The 23430-nt window shown below is 37.6% G+C and overlaps 3 protein-coding genes across 3 annotated transcripts; 1 reads left to right on the top strand and 2 right to left on the bottom strand.

Annotated features, from left to right (window-relative positions):
• On the bottom strand, positions 1-12941 carry LOC6564300 (esterase B1). The gene is made up of 5 exons (XM_001990274.3): positions 12312-12941; positions 3722-4034; positions 3319-3469; positions 2516-3249; positions 1-1587 (listed from the first exon to the last, which is right to left on the bottom strand). The coding sequence occupies exons 1-5, from the start codon at positions 12353-12355 to the stop codon at positions 1123-1125; spliced, it is 1707 nt and encodes a 568-aa protein (XP_001990310.2). The 5' UTR covers positions 12356-12941; the 3' UTR covers positions 1-1122.
• On the top strand, positions 6539-7876 carry LOC6564299 (growth hormone-inducible transmembrane protein). Its single transcript, XM_001990273.3, has one exon. It carries the CDS (start codon positions 6576-6578, stop codon positions 7674-7676), a length of 1101 nt encoding a protein of 366 aa, XP_001990309.1. The 5' UTR covers positions 6539-6575; the 3' UTR covers positions 7677-7876.
• A 3465-nt stretch (positions 12942-16406) lies between the features above and the next one.
• On the bottom strand, positions 16407-22601 carry LOC6564298 (modular serine protease). The gene is made up of 7 exons (XM_032737824.2): positions 22522-22601; positions 22140-22443; positions 21827-22080; positions 18344-18427; positions 17962-18265; positions 16841-17902; positions 16407-16779 (listed from the first exon to the last, which is right to left on the bottom strand). The coding sequence occupies exons 1-7, from the start codon at positions 22583-22585 to the stop codon at positions 16521-16523; spliced, it is 2331 nt and encodes a 776-aa protein (XP_032593715.2). The 5' UTR covers positions 22586-22601; the 3' UTR covers positions 16407-16520.
• Between the last annotated feature and the right edge of the window lie 829 nt (positions 22602-23430).

The raw sequence follows: 23430 nt of genomic DNA on the forward strand, positions 1-23430 counted from the left end.
GCGTTTTTTTTTTTTTATTCTGTTCGATTCTCTTATTAAAATATGGATTTTTAATTTCTCTGTTTTTTTTTTTGTGTTTTTGTGACATCACATTATTTTTGAAGCTTATAGGAATTGAATAAAGCGAGCTTGAAACAATTCGCTCTTTTGTGGAATCTATCGAAAAAAACAATTCGAAACATTTTAGTTAAGCATTTCGTGCACTTTATAATTCAACATTTCAAGGTGTTTTCTTTTCTTTCTTTTGTTTAGTTGTTTTTTTTTTTGTTTTTTTTTTTTTGTCAACAGACACTTTAAACAAATTCACTTCGGCCTATGTAAATTTTCTAGTACTAGTTGTTAACAAGAATCATATTCCTAAAATATGTAAAACTTGGACTGGTACGAATAACCTTACGTAAAAAACAAATATGTTTCCAAAAATTAGATTATTATAAAAAACATTCACATATATTCCAAAAATACGACACATGTCGTTTATTAAAACTAAGCGTGGGATTTTTGTTTTTTGTTTTTTTTTTTTGATTCGTTTATCCAAAATTAAATATAGATAATTTGAATAATATTAGATGAGAGAGTTTTGTTTTGTGCGCGGAAGAGAATTGAACACCATACAATACAATCAGAATAAATCATAGTTATAAGGGGCGTCTTGACAGCCTTTTCATGTATGAAGTAAATATGTATATTTAGTTTTTATGCAGCACATTAGGAACACTGTTTATTTTTTACTTTTAACTATACATATATCAAATTCCTTAGCTGCATGCATCCGTAACGCGTTTATCAAAAGGTACTTCAGTTGCGACTTATATCATATCCATATGACCCTAGAACTAACCTCAATCATAATAAGTAGAATTGTGGGACTTTCGCAAACGCTGGAGCGCTGCAAGGCCATTAAGCATTAGAGACTTGGATCAAACTTGAACAGGCTTAAATCGAATTTCAGTGTTGGACAAAACTTAACAACAATTTAGATGATGGCTCTATCTAGACTTTAAAGCTACGCTTTCTTGCATTGTTTTCAACATAAAGCTAATGCTAATGCTAATGCTAACGCTAATGCTACCAAATAGCATTCGTTTCTTTCTTTGTTTGTTTGTTTGTTGCTCTTTTTTTTCACAGCAGCTCATCACGACGGAAGAAGCTCTCCCAGACCAACAGCTTGCGCAGCTCGGGCACATCGATAATCTTCAGATCATCGGATATATTAAGGCACTTCAGCTGTTGCTTGTCGATCGCCGCGGACGACACCGGCTGCCACAGCTCGGACTGCTCGGGATCGAAATTGGGATTGCCATATGTGGCAAAGTGTGTCCAGAGGCCAACCAATTTCTCAATGCACTTGTATTCCCTCGTATGGTTCTTCAGTTTGCGGGCCAGCGAATTGTAGAACAGATAAGACAGGTCGTCGCCGTGGCAGGTGCCACGCACCTTCTTGCCACAGCTGAGTATGCGCAGATGATTAAAGTGCTTCGAGTCAAAGTCAAAGCGATACAAATACGTCGGCGCATTCGGTGCGTGCTCCAAACGTGACAATACTGTGCGATAAATCGGGAACCAGAAATACTCGTGCGAGACCATCTGCAAAACCAACAAGAAGAGCACAAGTTGCAGATTACTTCGGGTGCATAAATACTCGTAATTGATCTCTATAAACTAAGCGAGTCTCTGGTTAATAAGCTGATCTCTATGAGCTAGCTTTAATATGTTGATCGTTATAAACTAGTCTCTAGAAATTCGGTTGATCTCTATACATTAGTTTCTAGTTAATAAATTGATCTCTATAAGCTGGTATCTTGGGAAGTAAATTCCTCATGGTCCTCTCTACAAATTTGTTTCTACTTAAAAAGCGGATCTCAATAAACTAGTCTCTATTACTCTCTATAATCTAGTCCCTCTTTAATAAGCTGATCTCTATGAATTAGTCTGTAGTTAATAAAGCATCTTTATAAGCTAGACATTAGTTAATAAAGCATCTTTATAAGCTAGTCGCTAGCAAATAAGTATATATACTTAAAGTAGCCTCTTAGGAAGTACTTTCGCATGCTTTTCTCTGTCAGTTAGTTTCTTTTTAATAAGTATATCGTTATATGTTGGTCTATCAGCTTCTTAGGAAGTACTTATGTCATGCGCTTCTTTATAAGCTAGTCTCTAGTTAATAAACTAAACTCTTAGTCGCTAAGGAAGGACTTTTCTCATTCTCCTCTCTATTAGGCAGTCTCCAGTTGGCAAGCTAAGCTCTACAAACTAGTCGCTTAGTGAGTACTTTCCTCATGCCACTCAAATGCTTACAGAATTTAATCATAATTGGTCTACTCTTTATACACGCACTTATATTTAAGTAGAAAAAAGGCTCGAAACAAGAATTGTTGTATACAAATGAGTAAAATAATAAAAATAAAAAACCCACTTAATAACCCCAATCATAAGCGGGGTCGACTATTTGTAATTTGTCTATTTGGTTATTCCCAAAAAGATAACAGCTTTGATAACGCTGTGAGTCACGCACCTGCAGATATTCGTGAAGCGTGTCCAGACTGGGTGTTTTTTCGCCATAGTAGCTTTGTCGCAGCTGCTCGCCGTAGTCCTTGCAGAGTTCGCTGTCCCGATCCATGTTCAGCTCGATGGGAACGACAAAGCGACAGTCGCCGAGCTCGTTGAGACACTTGGGATTCGTCTTGGTCTCCGAGTAGAGCAGCAGGCCCTCGTTCGAGACGCCGCCCACAATGAGAGGTATACTGTTTGACCAGGCGTTGCGCATCATGACAATGGGCTTGGTGGGCACCACACAGTGGCTGGTTACATACGGTTCGATGACGGGACCAAAGGAGAAGCCGATGCGTTCCTTTTTCTCATCATCGATGCACAGTTCGCCATTCGCTTTTATTATATCAGCGCCCTTGGTGTTCTTGAGGTACTCCCACACATCGCGATCCACATTCTCGCCCACATAGCCCGCCTGTACGGCCAGGCGATAAGGCCAATTGCGCTGCGGGGTCACCGCCCAGGGGGACAACGTGTTGCCGGACATGCAGATGGCCTTGTGGAAGAGGCCACGTGGCTCTGTGATCATCATGTAGTGCACGGAGGCGCTGCCCGCGCTATCACCAAAGATTGTAATGTTGCTCGAATCGCCGCCAAAACGCGAACAATTTGCTTTGACCCAACGCAACGCCAGCACCTGATCCTTGAGGCCAGCATTGCCGGGCACATCGAGCTCGGGATCTTCCATGCACAAAAAGCCTGTAAAAGCCGTAAAATATATTTTCATATTAACTTCAAGTCCTTAGGAAGCTCGGTTTTAAAACTAACCTAAAGGTCCCAGGCGATAGTTTATAGATATAACGACGACATCCTCGCGCAGCAAATAGTCGGGACTGTAGCATTCCCGGGATGCCTCGCCAAACTGAAAGCCACCTCCATATATCCAGACCATGACTGGCATCGGTTTTGTGGGATATAACTAAGGAAAATAATAAGAAATTATAATTTATTTTATGTTTTATGTTTTATTATGTTGGTGTTTATTTTACGTTTTATTTTTTACATTTATATAAATAAATCTTTTCTCAAAGTTGCTCATAATTCTTGCTAAATTTTTTATACAAAAGAAAAAAATTGTTTGAATGAAAATCATTTTTATTTTGTGTTTTTTCCCCCTTTGTGTCGTTTTAAATGTTTCTATTTTTTATTATGTATATTTTTCTTTACTCACATTCTTTGTGTAGACATTGAGATATAGACAATCCTCGGAGCCATCCGTCATGTCAAATACAAAATGCTTCTGCAACGGCTTCGGGCCTTGAGATGTACAGCTTCTGACCTCAGTCCATATCTCGGGGGGCTGTGGTGCCTTGTAGCGCAGCTCCCCGATGGGCGGCATGGCAAAGGGTATACGCTCGAAACTGAAATATGATTGACCATAGATGGACTTGCGTTTGACTCCCTTGATGGGACCATATGTGGTGCTGACGACAGTCTTTTCGCTAGTGCGATATCGACGCTGTTGGACCTTGAAGTCGACCATTCTGTAAAGATAATTTAAAGGCAAGTTGTAGTTTTGTAATACTAAACTGTAAAATTACAGCAACCGGAAGTATTTGCTTTTGTTATTTATTGTACTAAATAAACAAACAGGGGCATGATTACATAACATTATTTTCTATTTTGCCCTAAGGCTTTTTAGTCACATTTTCATTCAAACACTTTTGTCATGAATCAGTCACCACAAACGATTCGTTTTGCGCTATCTATTTTTGTATTGATAGTTTGTCTTTTCTCTATTTGGCAAAATACATATAAATATAAGCAGACACACTGATAAGGCCAATTTCTTATCAGGCCAATTCCTAGTCGCGAGCCAGGTGTTAGCCATATATCAGCGAACCAAAAAATTAAAACTCGACGACTCAAAGCGTATCAGTCGAATATTTTTTCGCGTTAGCCATTCTATAGGATTGTATTTGGGTAAATTTTAGGTAGCACATACATATATGAAAAAGTTGTATAAGACACAAACAATATAATTGTTATCAATTTTTATGCATATATACTGCTTTATTTAGATTAAGAAAATAAATTAAAATACAATTTCCGAGCGTATCCAAATTACATTAGAGTACAAATAAAAAGTAAATATAAAGAGAGTTCACCAAATAAAAGGCAAGAGAAAATAAAAAAAGAGCGATTTGAACTTGAAAATTAGAATATAAAATTAGCAAAGAATATTAATAGAAATAAATAAAAACTACATAAAAATATTGTTAAACTTTAACATGGCTAAGGTGTGCTTGCCATATTTCGCTGTTACCACAACAAGTTTTAAATCATTAAAATATTTCTGAAATTATCTGTACTAAAATGTTTTATAGTTTTCTCTCGCAAGTATCTCTTTGGCTAATTATAAGTCTCAAGGTCATCGCATAATTGCGCATATAGGTAGACATATATTTATTTCTATTAATTATAGATATATGTATATATTTTTTTGTAATAGCCAAGTCAAATTATAGCTGAAGCTAAACTACTTATTAAAGTTATGGACACAAATATAATCAGCTTGGGCTGAAATTGGCAAATAACTACATTATGTGAGCTCAACAAGTGAAACGTGCATTAATTTTCAAGCGAATCTAAAGTATTCGGAATTATAAAGCAGCAAAGCAATAGCAACCAACAAAAAAAAAACATAAAACCTACGCATGTTTTTTGTTGCTTTTTTATTTTTTGCATATGGCAGCAAAAGCGACAAAAAATATGTCATATTCATTCTTATTAATAGCCGCTCGAGCTGTTGTATATTTCGTTATTGTCGCTGGCTCTGTCTTATAAGGCAATGATTGTGATTTTTCGACTATCGCCACAGCGGCCCTGAACTCTGCCTTAGAATTATTGCTGAAGAGCCAGCCCAACGCTTAAGCTAATGCCCAGCAGCTTCCTATAAAAGGAAAGGTCAATACAAATAATGTTTATGACGGGACGCGTGTCATAAAAAAAAAGAAAAAGAAAAGAAAAACAGAAAACATCATTTGCTAATGTTGACATTGCGTGTGGCACAGTAATTTCGCTTTAGGCTCCAAAGCGGCACCAATAGGGACACACCTAAATTGGCCAATTGGGCTATTTTGTGCAAATTGTAGCGGCCCTCTCGTAAATTTGTGAGTTCAACATATTGTTATGAACAGCTAATTAAATGCCGATCGCAGAGCCATATTTATACAATCCGAAAGTTCATCTGGGTCTATCGTATTTAAGAGGACGTTCCATTCAAATACGTTAATTTCACTCAATTTAATTTCTCTTGTGATTAATGTGCTTGTCTTGGCTGGCGAAAAGAATCCATATATATATATGTATATATATAGACATATGTATAATACTTTTTAGGCAAAATGAAGCAAAAGATAAATAAACAATTTCGTGTTGACGACAGCAAAAAAAATAAAAAAAGGGAGAAAAATAAAGAACAGAAGCCCAACAGACAAATAAACCAAAGACATCGGCATGTACCACAGAAATTAACAGCTCATATTTGCTTGCATATTTATTGTGAGTGCCACATTTCCAATTTCTGCAATCTGGCATTGCTTGACAGACACACACATATACACACACACACACACACAATATGAGGCATTCCAAAGCATTTTGCCAGCTGAAACTTGATTTCAGCTAAATAGTATAATAATCTTGTATGAAAGATCAAAAATATTGAGCCATAAGCGGAAGCTATTCAATTCTATGTCATTGGCATGAGAATAATAAGAATAATAATAAAAATTATAATAATATTATTAATAATTATAATTGTAATAAAAATAATTGATTTATTTGTTTATTTTGTATATATATATTATATAAATAAACTCTGCACATTCAGTCACTTTGTCTAAAATGTTTCTATATATTCAATATTTGCCCCATGAAGTTGAACTTTTCAAATCTAGTTGTCTCTCGTCTCTGCGCTCAAATAAATAACTACACAATTTAGTCGGTTGCTCGATTTAAATCACAGAAATTTTTTTAAATTGTATAATACCCAATATTAATATTCCAATTTGCCTTTAAAAATGCTTTTGGCACGTCTAGCGCAAGGCTTGCCAGCCCGTTCGCCGCGTCTGCTCTGCAGAAATCCCCTCAGCAACGGCCATGGATTCTGGAGATCGACGCTGCAGTCGCCACGTTGCCGACCTAATACAATCAAGGCTGAGGCACCAAATCAATTTAACTTGTTGCCTAAGCGTTCGAATGGCAGACGCAACTTCTCCGAAGATTCGCAGAACAACAATCGCACCAAGTTGGAGCAGCGTACGAGGTCGCCCAGCCTGAAGGAACGCCTGATGGGGCCGCCCGGCGAGAATGCCTACTCCATGGGCAAGGGAGCAGCAGCTGGAGCCGCTCTAATGGGCATTGTCGCACTTTGCTATTACGGCTTGGGTATGGCCCAACAGCCCAGTATCTATGATCATACGGTGATGTGGCCGCAGTACGTGAGGGATCGCATACATGCCACTTATGCCTACTTTGGTGCCTCATGCGCCCTTACAGCTGCCTCGGCAGCATCTGTCTTCCAATCGGAGCAGCTGCTGCAGCTGATCATGCGCAGCGGTTGGATAGCCACCCTGGTGACCATGGGCCTAGTTATGGGCACGGGCGCCCTGACTCAGGCCATTGAATATGAGCCGGGCCTGGGACTCAAGCAGCTGGCCTGGGCATTGCATTGTGGTGTTATGGGCGCCGTCATTGCGCCCATTTGCTTCATGGGCGGTCCCATTCTGGTGCGTGCCCTGCTCTATACGGGCGGCATTGTGGGCGCCCTGTCGACGGTGGCCGCGTGTGCACCCAGCGACAAATTCCTGCACATTGGCGGCCCATTGGCAATTGGATTGGGTGTCATTTTTGCCTCATCGCTGGCCTCGATGTGGCTGCCACCGACGACAGCGCTTGGCGCCGGCTTGGCCTCTCTGTCCCTGTACGGCGGCCTGATCCTCTTCAGCGGTTTCCTGCTCTACGACACACAGCGCATCGTGAAGGCAGCTGAGCAGCAACCGGAGCACGGATACGTTCGCTATGATCCCATCAATAATGCATTGGCAATCTATATGGATGCCCTGAATATCTTTATACGCATAGCCGTTATTTTATCATCGGGAGATCAGCGCAAGAAATAGCTTAATGGAGAGTGGAAGGCCGACATTTCGAAATTGCTTGAGTATTTTTTCACTGATTACAGTTTTGTTACAAAATTAAGTCTTCAATTTGAGCTTTGGCACATTCGAAATACACACCATAAAAGAGAGACAGCTTCTAGATAGTGTATCTTTAAGATGCCACTATATAATAAAAATAAAAACAAGATTAACAACCTGAACACTTAGACTTCCTTATTGTCAGTAATATTCCATTGTTTAACTTCCACTTTTATGAAGTGTCAGTGAACCAGCAGCGTCTAGTGAACATTAGGTTGGACTAAATATTTTTTACTGTAGTCTTCACGTGAATAAAGTATTTCATTGTTGGTAATATACTCGTTTTTGTGTTTCGATTTCAACTAATGTCATTGTAAGTAAGTAAATATGAAACATTAGCACGTTTGCTCAGAGCTCTACACTACGACTTAATACAATTTGCAACTATAACAATGTAATCATTGTCGTCTCTGAGTTGCCTGATAAGCTGACTTTCCCTGCTCGCTCTCAAAAGGAACAACGTGTAATAGATTATATTAAAATGATTGCATTAATTTTCCATACTCAGACTCAGCAGTCATACCAGTCCCCAGCTATCACCCCTTGTTTGGTTATCAGTCGTGTGTGGAGCAGACAGGCGAATCCAGCGCGTAGTCTAAACAAAAAACACGCCAAACTCATTCACATACTAAAAATTGTATTACAGCCAGCATATAAAAAAAAAAGTATAAAAATAATATAAAAATAAGTAGACAGCAAAATGTATTCCACATAAAGACCCACATCACTGGGCAGTCAGGAAACGGGAGAAGGAAGAATAAAAGTTATGGACACTATTTGTTTAGTCTTTTCATGTCCATGTTCTGTGGTTATAATCGCATCTGTCAGCGCGCCTTTTGACCTTGGCCGGACTGACACGCAAGGCTACCAGGCGAAAGCTTCGCCAAGAGCTTTCTGTCAGTCGCTGCTTATGAATGAATCGGGGGCACCCAAAATCCCACCTCCAGAAAGCTCTCAAGTGGCGCAAGGATAAAACACAAGGTAAGAGGCACTTGCATTGCCAGCTCTGATGTCAGAGAGGCAGACAGTTGGGTCAAGGAGTGTTTAGCGCAGCAAGTGCTTAAAGCATTTCGATTTTCACTAACTAATTGCAGTTGAAAATGGAGAAAATTCGCGTAAAATTGCCACAATTTTATTTTAAATCATTTATGAATTGAATGTCATTCACTTAAGTTTATATATATTTATTTATATAACAGAGTAGAACTTGTTAAATAAACCACTATGCAAATAGATATTTGAATAAATCGCTTCTTTCTAAAGCAGATGTACAGAGAAATCTCTGATTTGTTTTCCCAACTTATATTTTTATTTATTTATTATTTATATAAAAAATCCAAATATATCATCTTATAATTTTTAGTGTGATTGATGTTCAGCCAATTGGTATTTTATTCATGAGTATATATTATTTATGCCGGCTAATAATACACAACGTACGCCTCAATTAATCAACACATCTTAGGGTTTTTCCGGGTGCCAGATTTGCGTAAATTGCCCAATTTTAAGCGTATGTTAAGCTCATCAAAGTCGCATCTAATAAAACTCATAACGTTTTAGCAAAAGAAAAAAATCTCAATGAATAGAAGCATAGGGAAAATATAAAATTCTATTATAAAAAGATAATATATAGGTATGTACATATATATATAATATACTTGTTGCTGTGGCAATTCTTTTATGCTTTATTCATTCAAGCCACTTTTTTTCGCTCGCTATAAAAGCTTTACAAATATATACAAGACGCGACAAAATTAAATGAAATTGACGAGCACACACAGATATGTGTGTACCTAAGCGTATGTGTGTGTGGGTGTGTGTGTGTGTGTGTATGTGTGTGTGTGTGTGGGTGTGTGTGTGTGTGTGTCGCAGTGGTGTGGGCGATCGACAAGAGCGACAGCGACAAATGCACGTAAAATGTTGATGTTGAGAGCAACACACGGCGTATGAGCAATGTCGCGAAGACTGAACAAAAAGATATATATATATATGTATATATATATTTTTTTTGGCACCCAGAGCAAATATGAGGAAATTTGTGTATATTCAGCGTTTAGAATGTATAAAATTGCCAAAAAGATAAAAAAAAACAAAGCGAAATTGAAACAATAAAACGAAAATGTTTACAATAATGTTCTAAGACGTATTGTGGGACATTTTACGATTCACAACATATTTTGGCGAGGTCAAACTCTAAGTTTTTCAATGTTTAATCAAATTTGATCAAACATCAAACGTGCGCCAAGAATTGTGTGAGAAACTCAATCAAACTGAAGGTTAATGGGTGCAAGTGATGATGCTGCATATATTTCTATATATACATATACATATCTCAAATGTTCTCAATTGACAATGAAATTAAATTATGTCCACAAACTAATGATTCAAGAATTGTGTGTAAATAAATTGACAATTTAAAGTTTGACCGTTGACCGTTGAGTTTTCTGCAAAATTTATTGAACGCGCTATATGAAAATAAATAAAGAGTGAGTGGTCTGCTCACATGCAATTGCATAAATCACGCCAAACAATGAATATGCTAATTTAACAGTGAAATAAAACCAGCAGCTGGCTGCATGTTGCATAAAAGTGTTGCACGAAAGCAGAGTGCTAAAAAAATAGTTACAAATAAAAAGTGATAAATTACTATGAAATTGATGTATGCGTGAAACTTATTTGAAGAAACAATTCAATGAAATTCGAAAATATCTTGCCAGGTGGCACCATAATAAAAATTATCTTTTTTTTTTTATTAGCCCAAAATTCATAGAAACTGTTGTTGCGAATCGGAAGTAAAATGTGGAGAATTAATTCAACAATAGATTCGCTAAGAAGCTATCTAAAATCAGTTTGAAAATATCAAGCAAATAAAAAAGTTGTCATTCAAGGTCCACTCTTAAAAATAACTGATAACTAAATACAGCTTGGAAATATCAACCATATAAAGAATTTCATTAGGTTCCCCTTTAAAAATAATTGATTAGACATGAAACTCACCAACAAAAAAGAAGACAGAAGATTTTCAAAAATATATTGCCCGTTTTAAATTTGGATTATAGTTAGGGGATATTTTATTGGGGTTTCCAGCACGTGTATGTGCTTTAGGGCTGTTTACTCTAAACTTGTTCTACTGCTCATTCAATTTCACAATGTGTTGCTTCCCATATGTGTGTTCAGCAAACCAAACCTGTTGCTCTATTGCTCTGTTTCTCGGTTGTTTGGTTGCTGATCTCATGGCACAATCTCTTTCAAGTTCAGTCAAACATTTTGCTCTGACTCAGCTTACGTTTTTTTTTTTTTTTCTTTACAAAAGCGAAAATTTACATAAACCTTTTTTTTTCTATTTTTGTAGTTTTTATTATTTTTGCAACAGCTGCGGGCGCTCTACCTAATTATTTGAGCTGTTTAAGTGCCGGCAAAGCTAGAGACAAAAAAAAAACACAAACAAAAAAAAAACAAATAAAGAGACCAAAGTACCGCTCACAATGGGCGCCTCTAATGACAGCTGGGCGCTGTGCGCTGGGAGCCAGCGTGTTTATGTTTGCTCGTTATGTCGACAAATTACAGAGTTCCCGGTAATCAATAGAACGGGGCTGGATAACAAGAGACAACGTCAGCACAATGTGGACACAAGGTAGCTGTGACATGAGCTGTCAGGAAATTGGAGCTCCTGTTGTGCGCAAACAGTGTTGTTCTTATTGTTCCTGTTTTTGTTGTTCCTGTTTACGTTCAGAGTCCTGGCCACAGGACAAATGGCAGCCGTTTAGTTAAAAAAAAAACCCAATTCATTTAATTTGTGGACACACGCGTAAGCAAAGCATTTTTGTTTGCCATATAAATATTTTATCACTGGGATTTGGCTGAGTTATATTTGCGTTTCTTATCTGGGCAAATATACTTATATATATATATACATACATATATGTATATATATATAGATATATTATTTGATAAATTTAAACTTAACTTCTGATATGCTGCCTGTGTTTTCTGGGATTCCATTCAATCGATTTTTATATAGACAGTTGTCTTAATGATACCAGACTGTCTGAGTTTCAAGCGGAACCTATCAAATGCTGTAATGTGATGGGAATTTCCTGAAAATTTCAACTTAAATCTCTAGAGCGTATGAACGCAATACTCAGCGAATGTCAGAGCTAAAAATATATATCTTAGCAAGCCGGATCTTTTATACCACAAGAATGGTAGATGTACTGGAGTTCCCCTGTTTCTCTTGTGGTTAAATTGATTTTCGGCTGTAAAGCATTAATTATTATTTTGTCTGTTATTTTTTTTTTGTATAGATGACACAATTCGCTGATGTCATTCAACTGGCCGAAAAGGCAGCCATAATTAAACGGCTTCAGTCAAGTACTAGACACTACTTTAATATCAAAAGCGAAATGTGTCTTGATGATCTAACTAAATTAATTAAAATTCATTTTTGTGCAGTGTAAATCAATTAGTTCGCTCAATATCATGACTGCATTATACCCAATTCCCCCATATAAAAGATATATATATATATTTAAATTAGATATAATTTTATATGCTTACTTGAGTCCAATTTTGATTTGATCAAATGCAGCCATGGAAGACATTTTGTTGTTGTTTTTTTATTTATTTGTTTCTCTGGCGTCGTTAAGTGAATTATAAAAAAACGGTTTTATTGTATTAATTTAAAATAAGGCCTGATTCTCGATATTTATTGATTCTCACAATTTGATCAAAAGGTATTTTGAGTTTTTACTTTTGTTTTTTTTTTTTTTGTTTATTTATTTTTTTATCAGCCAGCTGTTTGCTTGACCTTGTTTTGCCTGATTGAGAACAAGAAAACTGGCTGCTGCAGCAGCTTCACCACTGATAAGCAGCTTTCGCTGACACGTCCTGCGCAGTTATACACGCACACGCACGCACACACACGCAGGATAATTTCACGGCGAAAAAAGCACACATACACAGTGAAATTTTTGCTTATCACATAACTTTTGCTGGCACAAACACAAATAAAGCACACACACGGAGAGTTGCTGTTGTTGCCAGGCGTCACGCAATTAAATTAAATTATAATATTTTATAATTTGACTTGGTTGTTTTACTATTAGCAAGCTGTTGCTTCTGTTCAGTTAATGAGTAGCCTTCCAGTAACGTTTCGCGCTACGTCCGTTTGGCATGAAGACAGCTCGTCAACTGTTTTGAAAGCACACCAATGAAAAGCACCGCGCCAAAGTTCTAAGCACATGGCACACGCAAAAGCTCTCTGACTGAGCATATACCGCGTGCCAGACGACGACTCGCTTGCTTGCTCTGCTTCCTCTTCTTGCGCTGCGTAGCAGTAAGTTCTTGTTATTGTTTATGTGTGCGAGTGTGCAAAGTAAAAGTCATGCTGCAAAGCATTCATCACTAATTGTAGCTTTGCCCTTCTCTCCCATATCTCTTACTATTTTACTCACTATACTAAATGTCGCATAATAATATAACTGAGTCAGTGGTATTCACTGCTAGGCCTCACGTTTATTACACAGGGCTTATCAGTCTCTACTGATAAATTGCGAAAATTATGTTGTTAGCTCTCCATTTGCTTGTTCGCTTGCTTTCTGTAATCTCTCCAAAAAAATACACAAAAATAAAACATATTAATCATAGAGATATGACGAAATGACGTAAGTACATAAATGAGTCATTGGGCTTACAGGGAACACCTATCGGGTAAATTAATGGGTTCGAACCAATGACTCTGCTGCTAGTAAATGAGTTAAGGTAAAGTTCAAATACGCATAATAATCACAACAATTTCAGTCATTACCAGAAATCATTATTTTAAGTAATTCCCAAATACTATTGTGCCTGAAAATCGTGTTTATTAACTTAAAATGTGAGCTTTTCACTTCAACAACTAATAAGTAAATAGAGTAGGGTATTTGTTGCTCCTAATCAAGTAATAAACTGCATGTTTTTGTGCTTTTATTTTATGCTTGCGCCAAAAGCTTTTTGCGCAATGTAAACAAAGAATGAGTACACAACAAAAGAACAGCTGACTGAAGGACTAAGCCATGAGCTCCTGTTGCTGCAGGCAGCAGCGCTGAAAAGCTGTCGCGATAGCTTTTGCCTACACTGAGCTTACGAACGTGTGTGTATTAATATTTTTTTTAAATAGGTCAGTTGAAATTGCATTGAGCAATTATAGTTAGGTATGGCCAGTTACGGTTAGTTAGTTAAGGCACGCAACAATGCTAATCGCAAAATCGCTCAATATGCGGTTCACACGGAATACGCTCTGAGCTCGCTGCCTTAAATTAATGTTGATTAAACTTAATCAAAATAATGATGTGCAGAGAAATTCCGCTTCCAATTGTTTCTCACTGTGTCTCTCTATTAACTAGGCGAATAAACAAATGACCTTCGGCAAAATGCTAGCTGCAAAAAGCGCCGGCCCGTTATAACATAAACTCTCGTGACTTATGTTGTCATGTGGCTTTTCAGCTGTCGCTCACCGAGCTTTTCAAGAGCAACATGCGAACATGATCGGTCGCTCTCCTTCTCGTTCTCTCTCTCTCTCTATCTCTTCCTTTGTCTTTTGTTCTCGCCGTTGCTCTCTGTGGACGATCTCGTGCTCAGCGCTTTTTGCACGTTTTCTGCCCGTAATTCATTTAAATCAATTTAAATTTGCGTCTATTTCTAGCTCAGTTTGCACATTGTTGGTTTCTAAGTGATTTTGATTAATAAAAGTTAAGCTCTTCCTTCGCTGTATGTCGAGATTTTCACATTTTCTCTATGTGCGTTTTTTTTTACATTTATTTCGTTTTTGTATACTTTGTTATCTGATTGTTGCCATCTGTTTGGCACCGTTCCGAAATCAGATTTCTTTATACTGTGATGTGAATTCCTAAACATCAACCAATTGTGTTACGAATCCAATTAAAATTGGCAAAGAGGGTGTAATGGAATTGTACATAAGTATATAAAAGACAGAAGGAAACAAATCCAAACCCATATAGTATTTATATATACATATATATATAGAGCTTAGTCCAGGGTATCACCTTGTCGAGCTCCTTCTTAGTTTTTTTTTTTGCTGTATATAGTAATTATTGATATGGCTCTATATGGTAATTTTTATTTAAATGAACTATGTATGTTTATAACAAAAGTTGATTTTTCTATTATTATGAAAAAACAAGAGAGAGTCGGGCGTAACCGACTGCGAAATACATTGATACCATAAGTTAGTTGAGCAGATAACAAATAACAAAGAACAGGGTGGGTGTAGCCAGGAATTACTGTCCAAGTTTGCCTTACAAATTGCGGTAGATATAAGCTAATAACGTTTCTTCGAAGCTTGGTTGGAGCTACGGTTACTATTAAATTACGTGAGATATGAGATTTTGAAAATGTTGTGGGAAGCAGTGGGCATGGTCCAAAAAATTATAAGAGAAACTTCTTAGTAATCTTCCTTCCAAGTTTGGTAACTTTAGCTCTCAGCGGCTGGAGGCGTGGTCCAAAATGTTGTGCCCGGACTTTGGAAGGGTGCTCTAGCAATACACCTTTCAAATTTGATGACTCTAACTTTCAAAGCAAGCAAGAATGGGGGCAGGAAGGCCCCTAACAGGACCAGAACCGTATTGTGGCATAGGGAGGCACACTATACGACTGGAACTTAGAAACGAGGAGAGGCAGAGACGGCAACAGAGCTGGTCGGAGACAGTAGGACTCCGACAAGGCAGATGTCTCCTAGGCGGTTATAATCTTGTTCGATTTAAACAGATTATAACCATGGGAAACAACAGCCTTAGGATACTTACCGGTCTATTGACAGGACACTGTAGACTAAGGAGTCACCTGACAAAATTGGGTATGTACAGTAGAGATCTCTGCAGGTTTTGTGAAAGAGAGGAGGAATCCTTGATGCACATCCTTGCAGAATGTGTCGCCTTAGTCAGAAGAAGAAGCAGCATCCTAGGGGCACATGTCTTGAATGGCAAAGACATAGAAGACCTCAACCCAACAAAGATCCTTACGTTCATACGGGAGTTGGGGCTGATGGAGGAGCTATAAGCTCAGAAGGGGTACAATATATCAAATAGGTCGCGGTGCAGCTTCCCCAATAATAATACTAATAACTTTCAAAGTGTGTGCGAAATATGGTCTTATCGATTTACATTAACAGCCAGGTTTAGGGAGGCGGCAAGGGCGTGGACACCTATGACACCTTCGGTATCAAAGTATGATAAAATTTAAAATTAAATTAATATTAATAGATAAGATATATTTACCTCAGTTGTCACACTCCGAACATTTTCCCGAAAATCGCAAGTGAGTTCTAAAAGAGCTTGCGGGTTGCTGACGAATTGTAAGGATCATGAAGATTTCTTTTGACTGTGATTGCCCTTCCAAAAATATCGAAGTTGTATTTTATCGAATTTTGAAAATAATCGTCTGACTACTTGATAATTTGCTCTAAATGGAGCTGCATCTCAACCATCTCCCTTGCAGCAACCACCTGAGATCTCTCAGACATTCCTATGTCTGAATTGGAAGTGTGAAATTATAAAATTACAATTATAACATAAAATAAATAAGTAATAAATAATAATACCAAAATAAAATAAAAATGCAGTTTAATCAATTTTTGTATGTATAATAATAATAAAATATGCAACTCAAAATATTCCACACAATCTTTATTAATTTTTAAGCTACAAATTTTTCTCTGAATAGGCAGAAGAATATGTATATTCTCGTAGAATATCAAATTTTGATTATTGATTATAGTCTGAGTTTATCTCGTCTTAAATTTTCTTTGATTCTGTCATTAAAGTAATTCATATTAATCAAATAATATTTATTCATAATATGAGTTAGGGAGTATATATTTTTTTCTCCTTTTTTTAATATGACAATAGGTTCTCCCAAAGTCTTCTGATACGTTTGCACATTGATTTCGTTAAAGTTGTTCAAGCAAATCGGTCGCACTTTTGCCGAGAGTACAAATGGACTTATCACTTTCAGAAGTGCTAAAGGATTACTGTAATTAAAAAATGTATTAGTTATGGTATATAATTAGTATATTAAATTCATTGGCTTACAATTTATCCAACTCGATACTGGCAATATTACTGGTTTCGTAGCCGTGTTCTACCCCTGGAAGGAATGTAACCGAATGATTGCCCAGGACTATTACATAGTTAATAGGTAAAATCGGATGTCTTGAAAAGCATTCGGCCGCAGTCAACACATAAAATGGATCAATAATTGCGCCCAGGCAACGAAATACATATGTATGCCCCAATCGCTCGAATACACTAATAAGCCATGGAAATTCATCAACTGTATTTAAATATCTGCCGCAGTCGGGAATGCATTTCATTTTCCCATGTTGTTGGTTGCTTCCACTTGTCAGCTTAACCCATTTTGCTTCAATATCACAGATGCGCTCACTTTGTGCAATGGTACCACTCGACTTATAGCCCGGAGCACACTGGACGATTGCTCTGCTGCCCACCACTAATGGGTCTGAGACACAGTCGATGATGTTATTGTCATTACTACAAGAAGCTCGAATACTGGGATCATTTATGATCGTATGACGTCTGCAAACCCTCAAACATTCTGACCATGGTGCCTTCCACTGACCATTGTCGCAAGTATTCACATCGTCGCCCATGAGGAAGTGGTTCTGAGCACAGCACAGGCGCACAGTGGTCTGATGAGAAACGGTTCCGTCGCCCATATATGGAAGGCCGTTGTACATGGTCCTTAGCCGCAGGGCAGTTCCCGTCACATTGCAACGCTTTCCAGTATTCTGATTATTGTGAGGAGTAGTTGTAGTTGTTGTCATTGGCATAGCGCCGAGCTGCCTAGGTTCCTTGGACCACTCTTGATTTGAGAGTATATTATGCCTTTTTTTGCATATGGCATCCAACTCATCGGAGCCGTCGTGACAGTCGATGATGTGATCGCATAACGCTGATTTGGGAATACAGGCGCCGTAGTTACAGCTAAATGAGCCTGCAGGGCATGGCGTTCCAAAACAAAAATCTTTTCTCTCATCCGATTTATCGCGACATTGTGCAACACTATCACACAGCTGGCTCTGAGGCAAACACTCTTTGGATTCCTTACATTCAAATTGCTCTTGTTCTTCATTGCTGTAATTAGCAATCAATCATCAATAAAGAATTAGGTTGGAGCTTTTTGTGGCACTTACAGACAATTTCCACGAAGTATAGTATACGCAGAATCCTCCAATGGGGTACAGTCCAGCCAGTGCTCATCGGTACCATCCCAGCAATCGAGTATGCCGTCACACATCTTGGAGCGCTTGAAACAGGCGCCGTAGGCGCAGCGTCTTTCTGTACAGTTCAAATCATGGCATTGCACAAATGTCTCATCACTGCCATCTTGACAGTCCTTAGACAAATCGCACTTGAGAGTAGCACTTATGCACTGCCCATTGTCGCATTGGAATTCGCCATCATAACAGTGATTTTGTTGTTGTGCATCTGCGCAGGCTGTAAACAAAATAAAATAAAATAAAATAAATAAATCTTGAGTTTAGAAACTCTTGACACAATTTGAATAAATATTACCGATGTTCAGGCATAGAAGTAGCAAGAAAATGTCAAATACTTCTCTATTCATAGCTTGAAACATGGAAGTGCTGCTGATAACAACTTTAGAATTATTAATTTAAATATGATTTATAATATTCCGGTCCGTTCATATGACGACTGTTCGCGTTCGACTTTCTTCGCGTACTGGGTTTCAAAAATGAATTGCGCAATTGATATCGAATCCCTATATAGCATATAGCATATAGCACATAGCAAACAATACACAGTCAAGCCCATATACTAATCTCAAATTGCCAATTAATTTAAAAACTTATTTGGACGCCGAACCTTGCAAAAGGTATTTTAATTTTGTTGTGCAGTTTGCAGCACATTAAATTAGATATGGTCAAGTCCGTTCACTCAGAGTTGGGGCTATCTTCATTTAATTTAGAATATATTTTATTTTAGAAAAACGTATTCAAAAAATTTCTTAGAAACAATCGGTCAAGTTTTTAAGTGTTTTGTATATTTTTCATATTTGATCGATGCCATCTGCGTGTGCATCACGGATTCAAAATAGTATTTATTCGTACAGTGTATTTCCCAGCATCGTCAAATAAATTGGCTGATAATTGGCTCATATTTGTATGTGAACTTTACACTTTGCTATTAAACAGAAAACAAAATTGAAATCGTTTTGCTAAAAAAAAAAAAAATATATATATATATATATATATATATATATATATATATATATATATTTCAAGAATGAACACTATTTTATGAGAAAGATATTCTATGTAATACATGTTAAGTGTTTAAGAAGCCACAGCAGTCGCAGCAGGGGCATTTGAGTAGATAATGAACTGATTGATAAGAACCAAAAACAGACAAATTGTAAAATGACCTTTGCACTGGTCAGAATGACCCCCTGCTCTTTCAATACAAAACGTCGATAAGTACCATAAGTGAACATTGTTATGCTTTTTAAGGCAAACATTTTTTATAAAAAGCTTTTTGCGCAATGTAAACAAAGAATGAGTACACAACAAAAGAACAGCTGACTGAAGGACTAAGCCATGAGCTCCTGTTGCTGCAGGCAGCAGCGCTGAAAAGCTGTCGCGATAGCTTTTGCCTACACTGAGCTTACGAACGTGTGTGTATTAATATTTTTTTTAAATAGGTCAGTTGAAATTGCATTGAGCAATTATAGTTAGGTATGGCCAGTTACAGTTAGTTAGTTAAGGCACGCAACAATGCTAATCGCAAAATCGCTCAATATGCGGTTCACACGGAATACGCTCTGAGCTCGCTGCCTTAAATTAATGTTAATTAAACTTAATCAAAATAATGATGTGCAGAGAAATTCCGCTTCCAATTGTTTCTCACTGTGTCTCTCTATTAACTAGGCGAATAAACAAATGACCTTCGGCAAAATGCTAGCTGCAAAAAGCGCCGGCCCGTTAAAACATAAACTCTCGTGACTTATGTTGTCATGTGGCTTTGCAGCTGTCGCTCACCGAGCTTTTCAAGAGCAACATGCAAACATGATCGGTCGCTCTCCTTTTCTCTCTCTCTCTCTCTCTCTCTGTCTCTCTCTCTCTCTCCCTTTGTCTTTTGTTCTCGCCGTTGCTCTCTGTGGACGATCTCGTGCTCAGCGCTTTTTGCACGTTTTCTGCCCGTAATTCATTTAAATCAATTTAAATTTGCGTCTATTTCTAGCTCAGTTTGCACATTGTTGGTTTCTAAGTGATTTTGATTAATAAAAGTTAAGCTCTTCCTTCGCTGTATGTCGAGATTTCCACATTTTCTCTATGTGCGTTTTTTTTTACATTTATTTCGTTTTTGTATACTTTGTTATCTGATTGTTGCCATCTGTTTAGCACCGTTCCGAAATCAGATTTCTTTATACTGTGATGTGAATTCCTAAACATCAACCAATTGTGTTACGAATCCAATTAAAATTGGCAAAGAGGGTGTAATGGAATTGTACATAAGTATATAAAAGACAGAAGGAAACAAATCCAAACCCATATAGTATTTATATATACATATATATATAGAGCTTAGTCCAGGGTATCACCTTGTCGAGCTCCTTCTTAGTTTTTTTTTTGCTGTATATAGTAATTATTGATATGGCTTTATATGGTAATTTTTATTTAAATGAACTATGTATGTTTATAACAAAAGTTGATTTTTCTATTATTATGAAAAAACAAGAGAGAACGTTGCAGTCGGGCGTAACCGACTGCGAAATACATTGATACCATAAGTTAGTTGAGCAGATAACAAATATCAAAGAACAGGGTGGGTGTAGCCAGGAATTACTGTCCAAGTTTGCCTTACAAATTGCGGTAGATATAAGCTAATAACGTTTCTTCGCAGCTTGGTTGGAGCTACGGTTACTATTAAATTACGTGAGATATGAGATTTTGAAAATGTTGTAAGAAGGAGTGGGCATGGTCCACAAAATTATAAGAGAAACTTCTTAGTAATCTTCCTTCCAAGTTTGGTAACTTTAGCTCTCAGCGGCTGGAGGCGTGGTCCAAAATGTTGTGCCCGGACTTTAGAAGGGTGCTCTAGCAATACACCTTTCAAATTTGATGACTCTAACTTTTAAAGCAAGCAAGAATGGGGGCAGGAAGGCCCCTAACAGGACCAGAACCGTATTGTGGCATAGGGAGGCACACTATACGACTGGAACTTAGAAACGAGGAGAGGCAGAGACGGCAACAGAGCTGGTCGGAGACAGTAGGACTCCGACAAGCCAGATGTCTCCTAGGTGGTTATAATCTTGTTCGATTTAAACAGATTATAACCATGGGAAACAACAGCCTTAGGATACTTACCGGTCTATTGACAGGACACTGTAGACTAAGGAGTCACCTGACAAAATTGGGTATGTACAGTAGAGATCTCTGCAGGTTTTGTGAAAGAGAGGAGGAATCCTCGATGCACATCCTTGCAGAATGTGTCGCCTTAGCCAGAAGAAGAAGCAGCATCCTAGGGGCACATGTCTTGAATGGCAAAGACATAGAAGACCGCAACCCAACAAAGATCCTTACGTTCATACGGGAGTTGGGGCTGATGGAGGAGCTATAAGCTCAGAAGGGGCACAATATATCAAATAGGTCGCGGTGCAGCTTCCCCAATAATAATACTAATAACTTTCAAAGTGTGTGCGAAATATGGTCTTATCGATTTACATTAACAGACGTATCGGTTTAGGGAGGCGGCAAGGGCGTGGACTCCTATGACACCTATGACACCTTCGGTATCAAAGTATGATAAAATTTAAAATTAAATTAATATTAATAGATAAGATATATTTACCTCAGTTGTCACACTCCGAACATTTTCCCGAAAATCGCAAGTGAGTTCTAAAAGAGCTTGCGGGTTGCTGACGAATTGTAAGGATCATGATGATTTCTTTTGACTGTGATTGCCCTTCCAAAAATATCGAAGTTGTTTTTTATCGAATTTTGAAAATAATCGTCTGACTACTTGATAATTTGCTCTAAATGGAGCTCCTTTTTTTGGCATCCAACTCATCGGAGCCGTCGTGACAATCGATGATGTGATCGCATAACGCTGATTTGGGAATACAGGCGCCGTAGTTACAGCTAAATGAGCCTTCAGGGCATGGCGTTACAATACAAAAATCTTTTCTCTCATCCGATTTATCGCGACATTGTGCAACACTATCACACAGCTGGCTCTGAGGCAAACACTCTTTGGATTCCTTACATTCAAATTGCTCTTGTTCTTCATTGCTGTAATTAGCAATCAATCATCAATAAAGAATTAGGTTGGAGCTTTTTGTGGCACTTACAGACAATTTCCACGAAGTATAGTATACGCAGAATCCTCCAATGGGGTACAGTCCAGCCAGTGCTCATCGGTACCATCCCAGCAATCGAGTATGCCGTCACACATCTTGGAGCGCTTGAAACAGGCGCCGTAGGCGCAGCGTCTTTCTGTACAGTTCAAATCATGGCATTGCACAAATGTCTCATCACTGCCATCTTGACAGTCCTTAGACAAATCGCACTTGAGAGTAGCACTTATGCACTGCCCATTGTCGCATTGGAATTCGCCATCATAACAGTGATTTTGTTGTTGTGCATCTGCGCAGGCTGTAAACGAAATAAAATAAAATAAAAAAAATAAATATTTAATTTAGCAACTCTTGACACAATTTGAATAAATATTACCGATGTTCAGGCATAGAAGTAGCAAGAAAATGTCAAATACTTCTCTATTCATAGCTTGAAACATGGAAATGCTGCTGATAACAACTTTAGAATTATTAATTTAAATATAATTTATAATATTCCGATCCGTTCATATGACGACTGTTCGCGTTCGACTTTCTTCGCGTACTGGGTTTCAAAAATGCATTGCGTTCTTGATATTGAGTCCCTACTGATTGATGAGAACCAAAAATAGACAGATTGTAAAATTACCTTTGCACTGGTCAGAATGACCAATACAATAGATAAGTACCATAAGTGATCATTGTTATGCTTTTTAATGCAAACATTTTTTATAAATTAAATCAGTTCGAATTTATAAGTGACATACAAGTGGTTCTTCTGGGAAATCTTATTGCAATTATCACGCTCAAATTGCAAGGGCTTCTTTCAAAAATAAAATTTTATTTACTAATAGAAAATGTATCGCATTTCAATCAATCCAATTTAAATGAAAACGAAAAGAACTTAACTCACCAGAATGACATTACTTTCACCAAAGTGAGCAGACAACAAAATCAAGTAAATTAAATCAGAGGGTTATGTTAAGGTAGAAATATTTGCGTATCTCAATTAACTTTTTTTCGCAAAAAAATTTTTGCTATCTAAGCAAAGTCTAAAAATAAAAATTCATGTGTCCTCAAAATATCTCGTTAAATATTCATAAAAAATAAAAACACAATGTACTTTGTATGTCAACCTCTTCTTCATTTCATATTGTGCACTCTGTGCTACACTACGGCACATTTCCAGAGGTACAGGGGAAAGAGTGGCAAGTAAGTAAGTAAATGCCAGCTGTCACACAATGAACATCGTGTCACTTGCTCATTGTTGAGGGCAAGATGGGAGAAACCGGAAAATCTTTTTGAG

This window comes from Drosophila grimshawi, unplaced genomic scaffold (assembly GCF_018153295.1).
Source record: "Drosophila grimshawi isolate 15287-2541.00 unplaced genomic scaffold, ASM1815329v1 contig_311, whole genome shotgun sequence".
Classification (NCBI taxonomy): Eukaryota; Metazoa; Arthropoda; class Insecta; order Diptera; family Drosophilidae; genus Drosophila; species Drosophila grimshawi.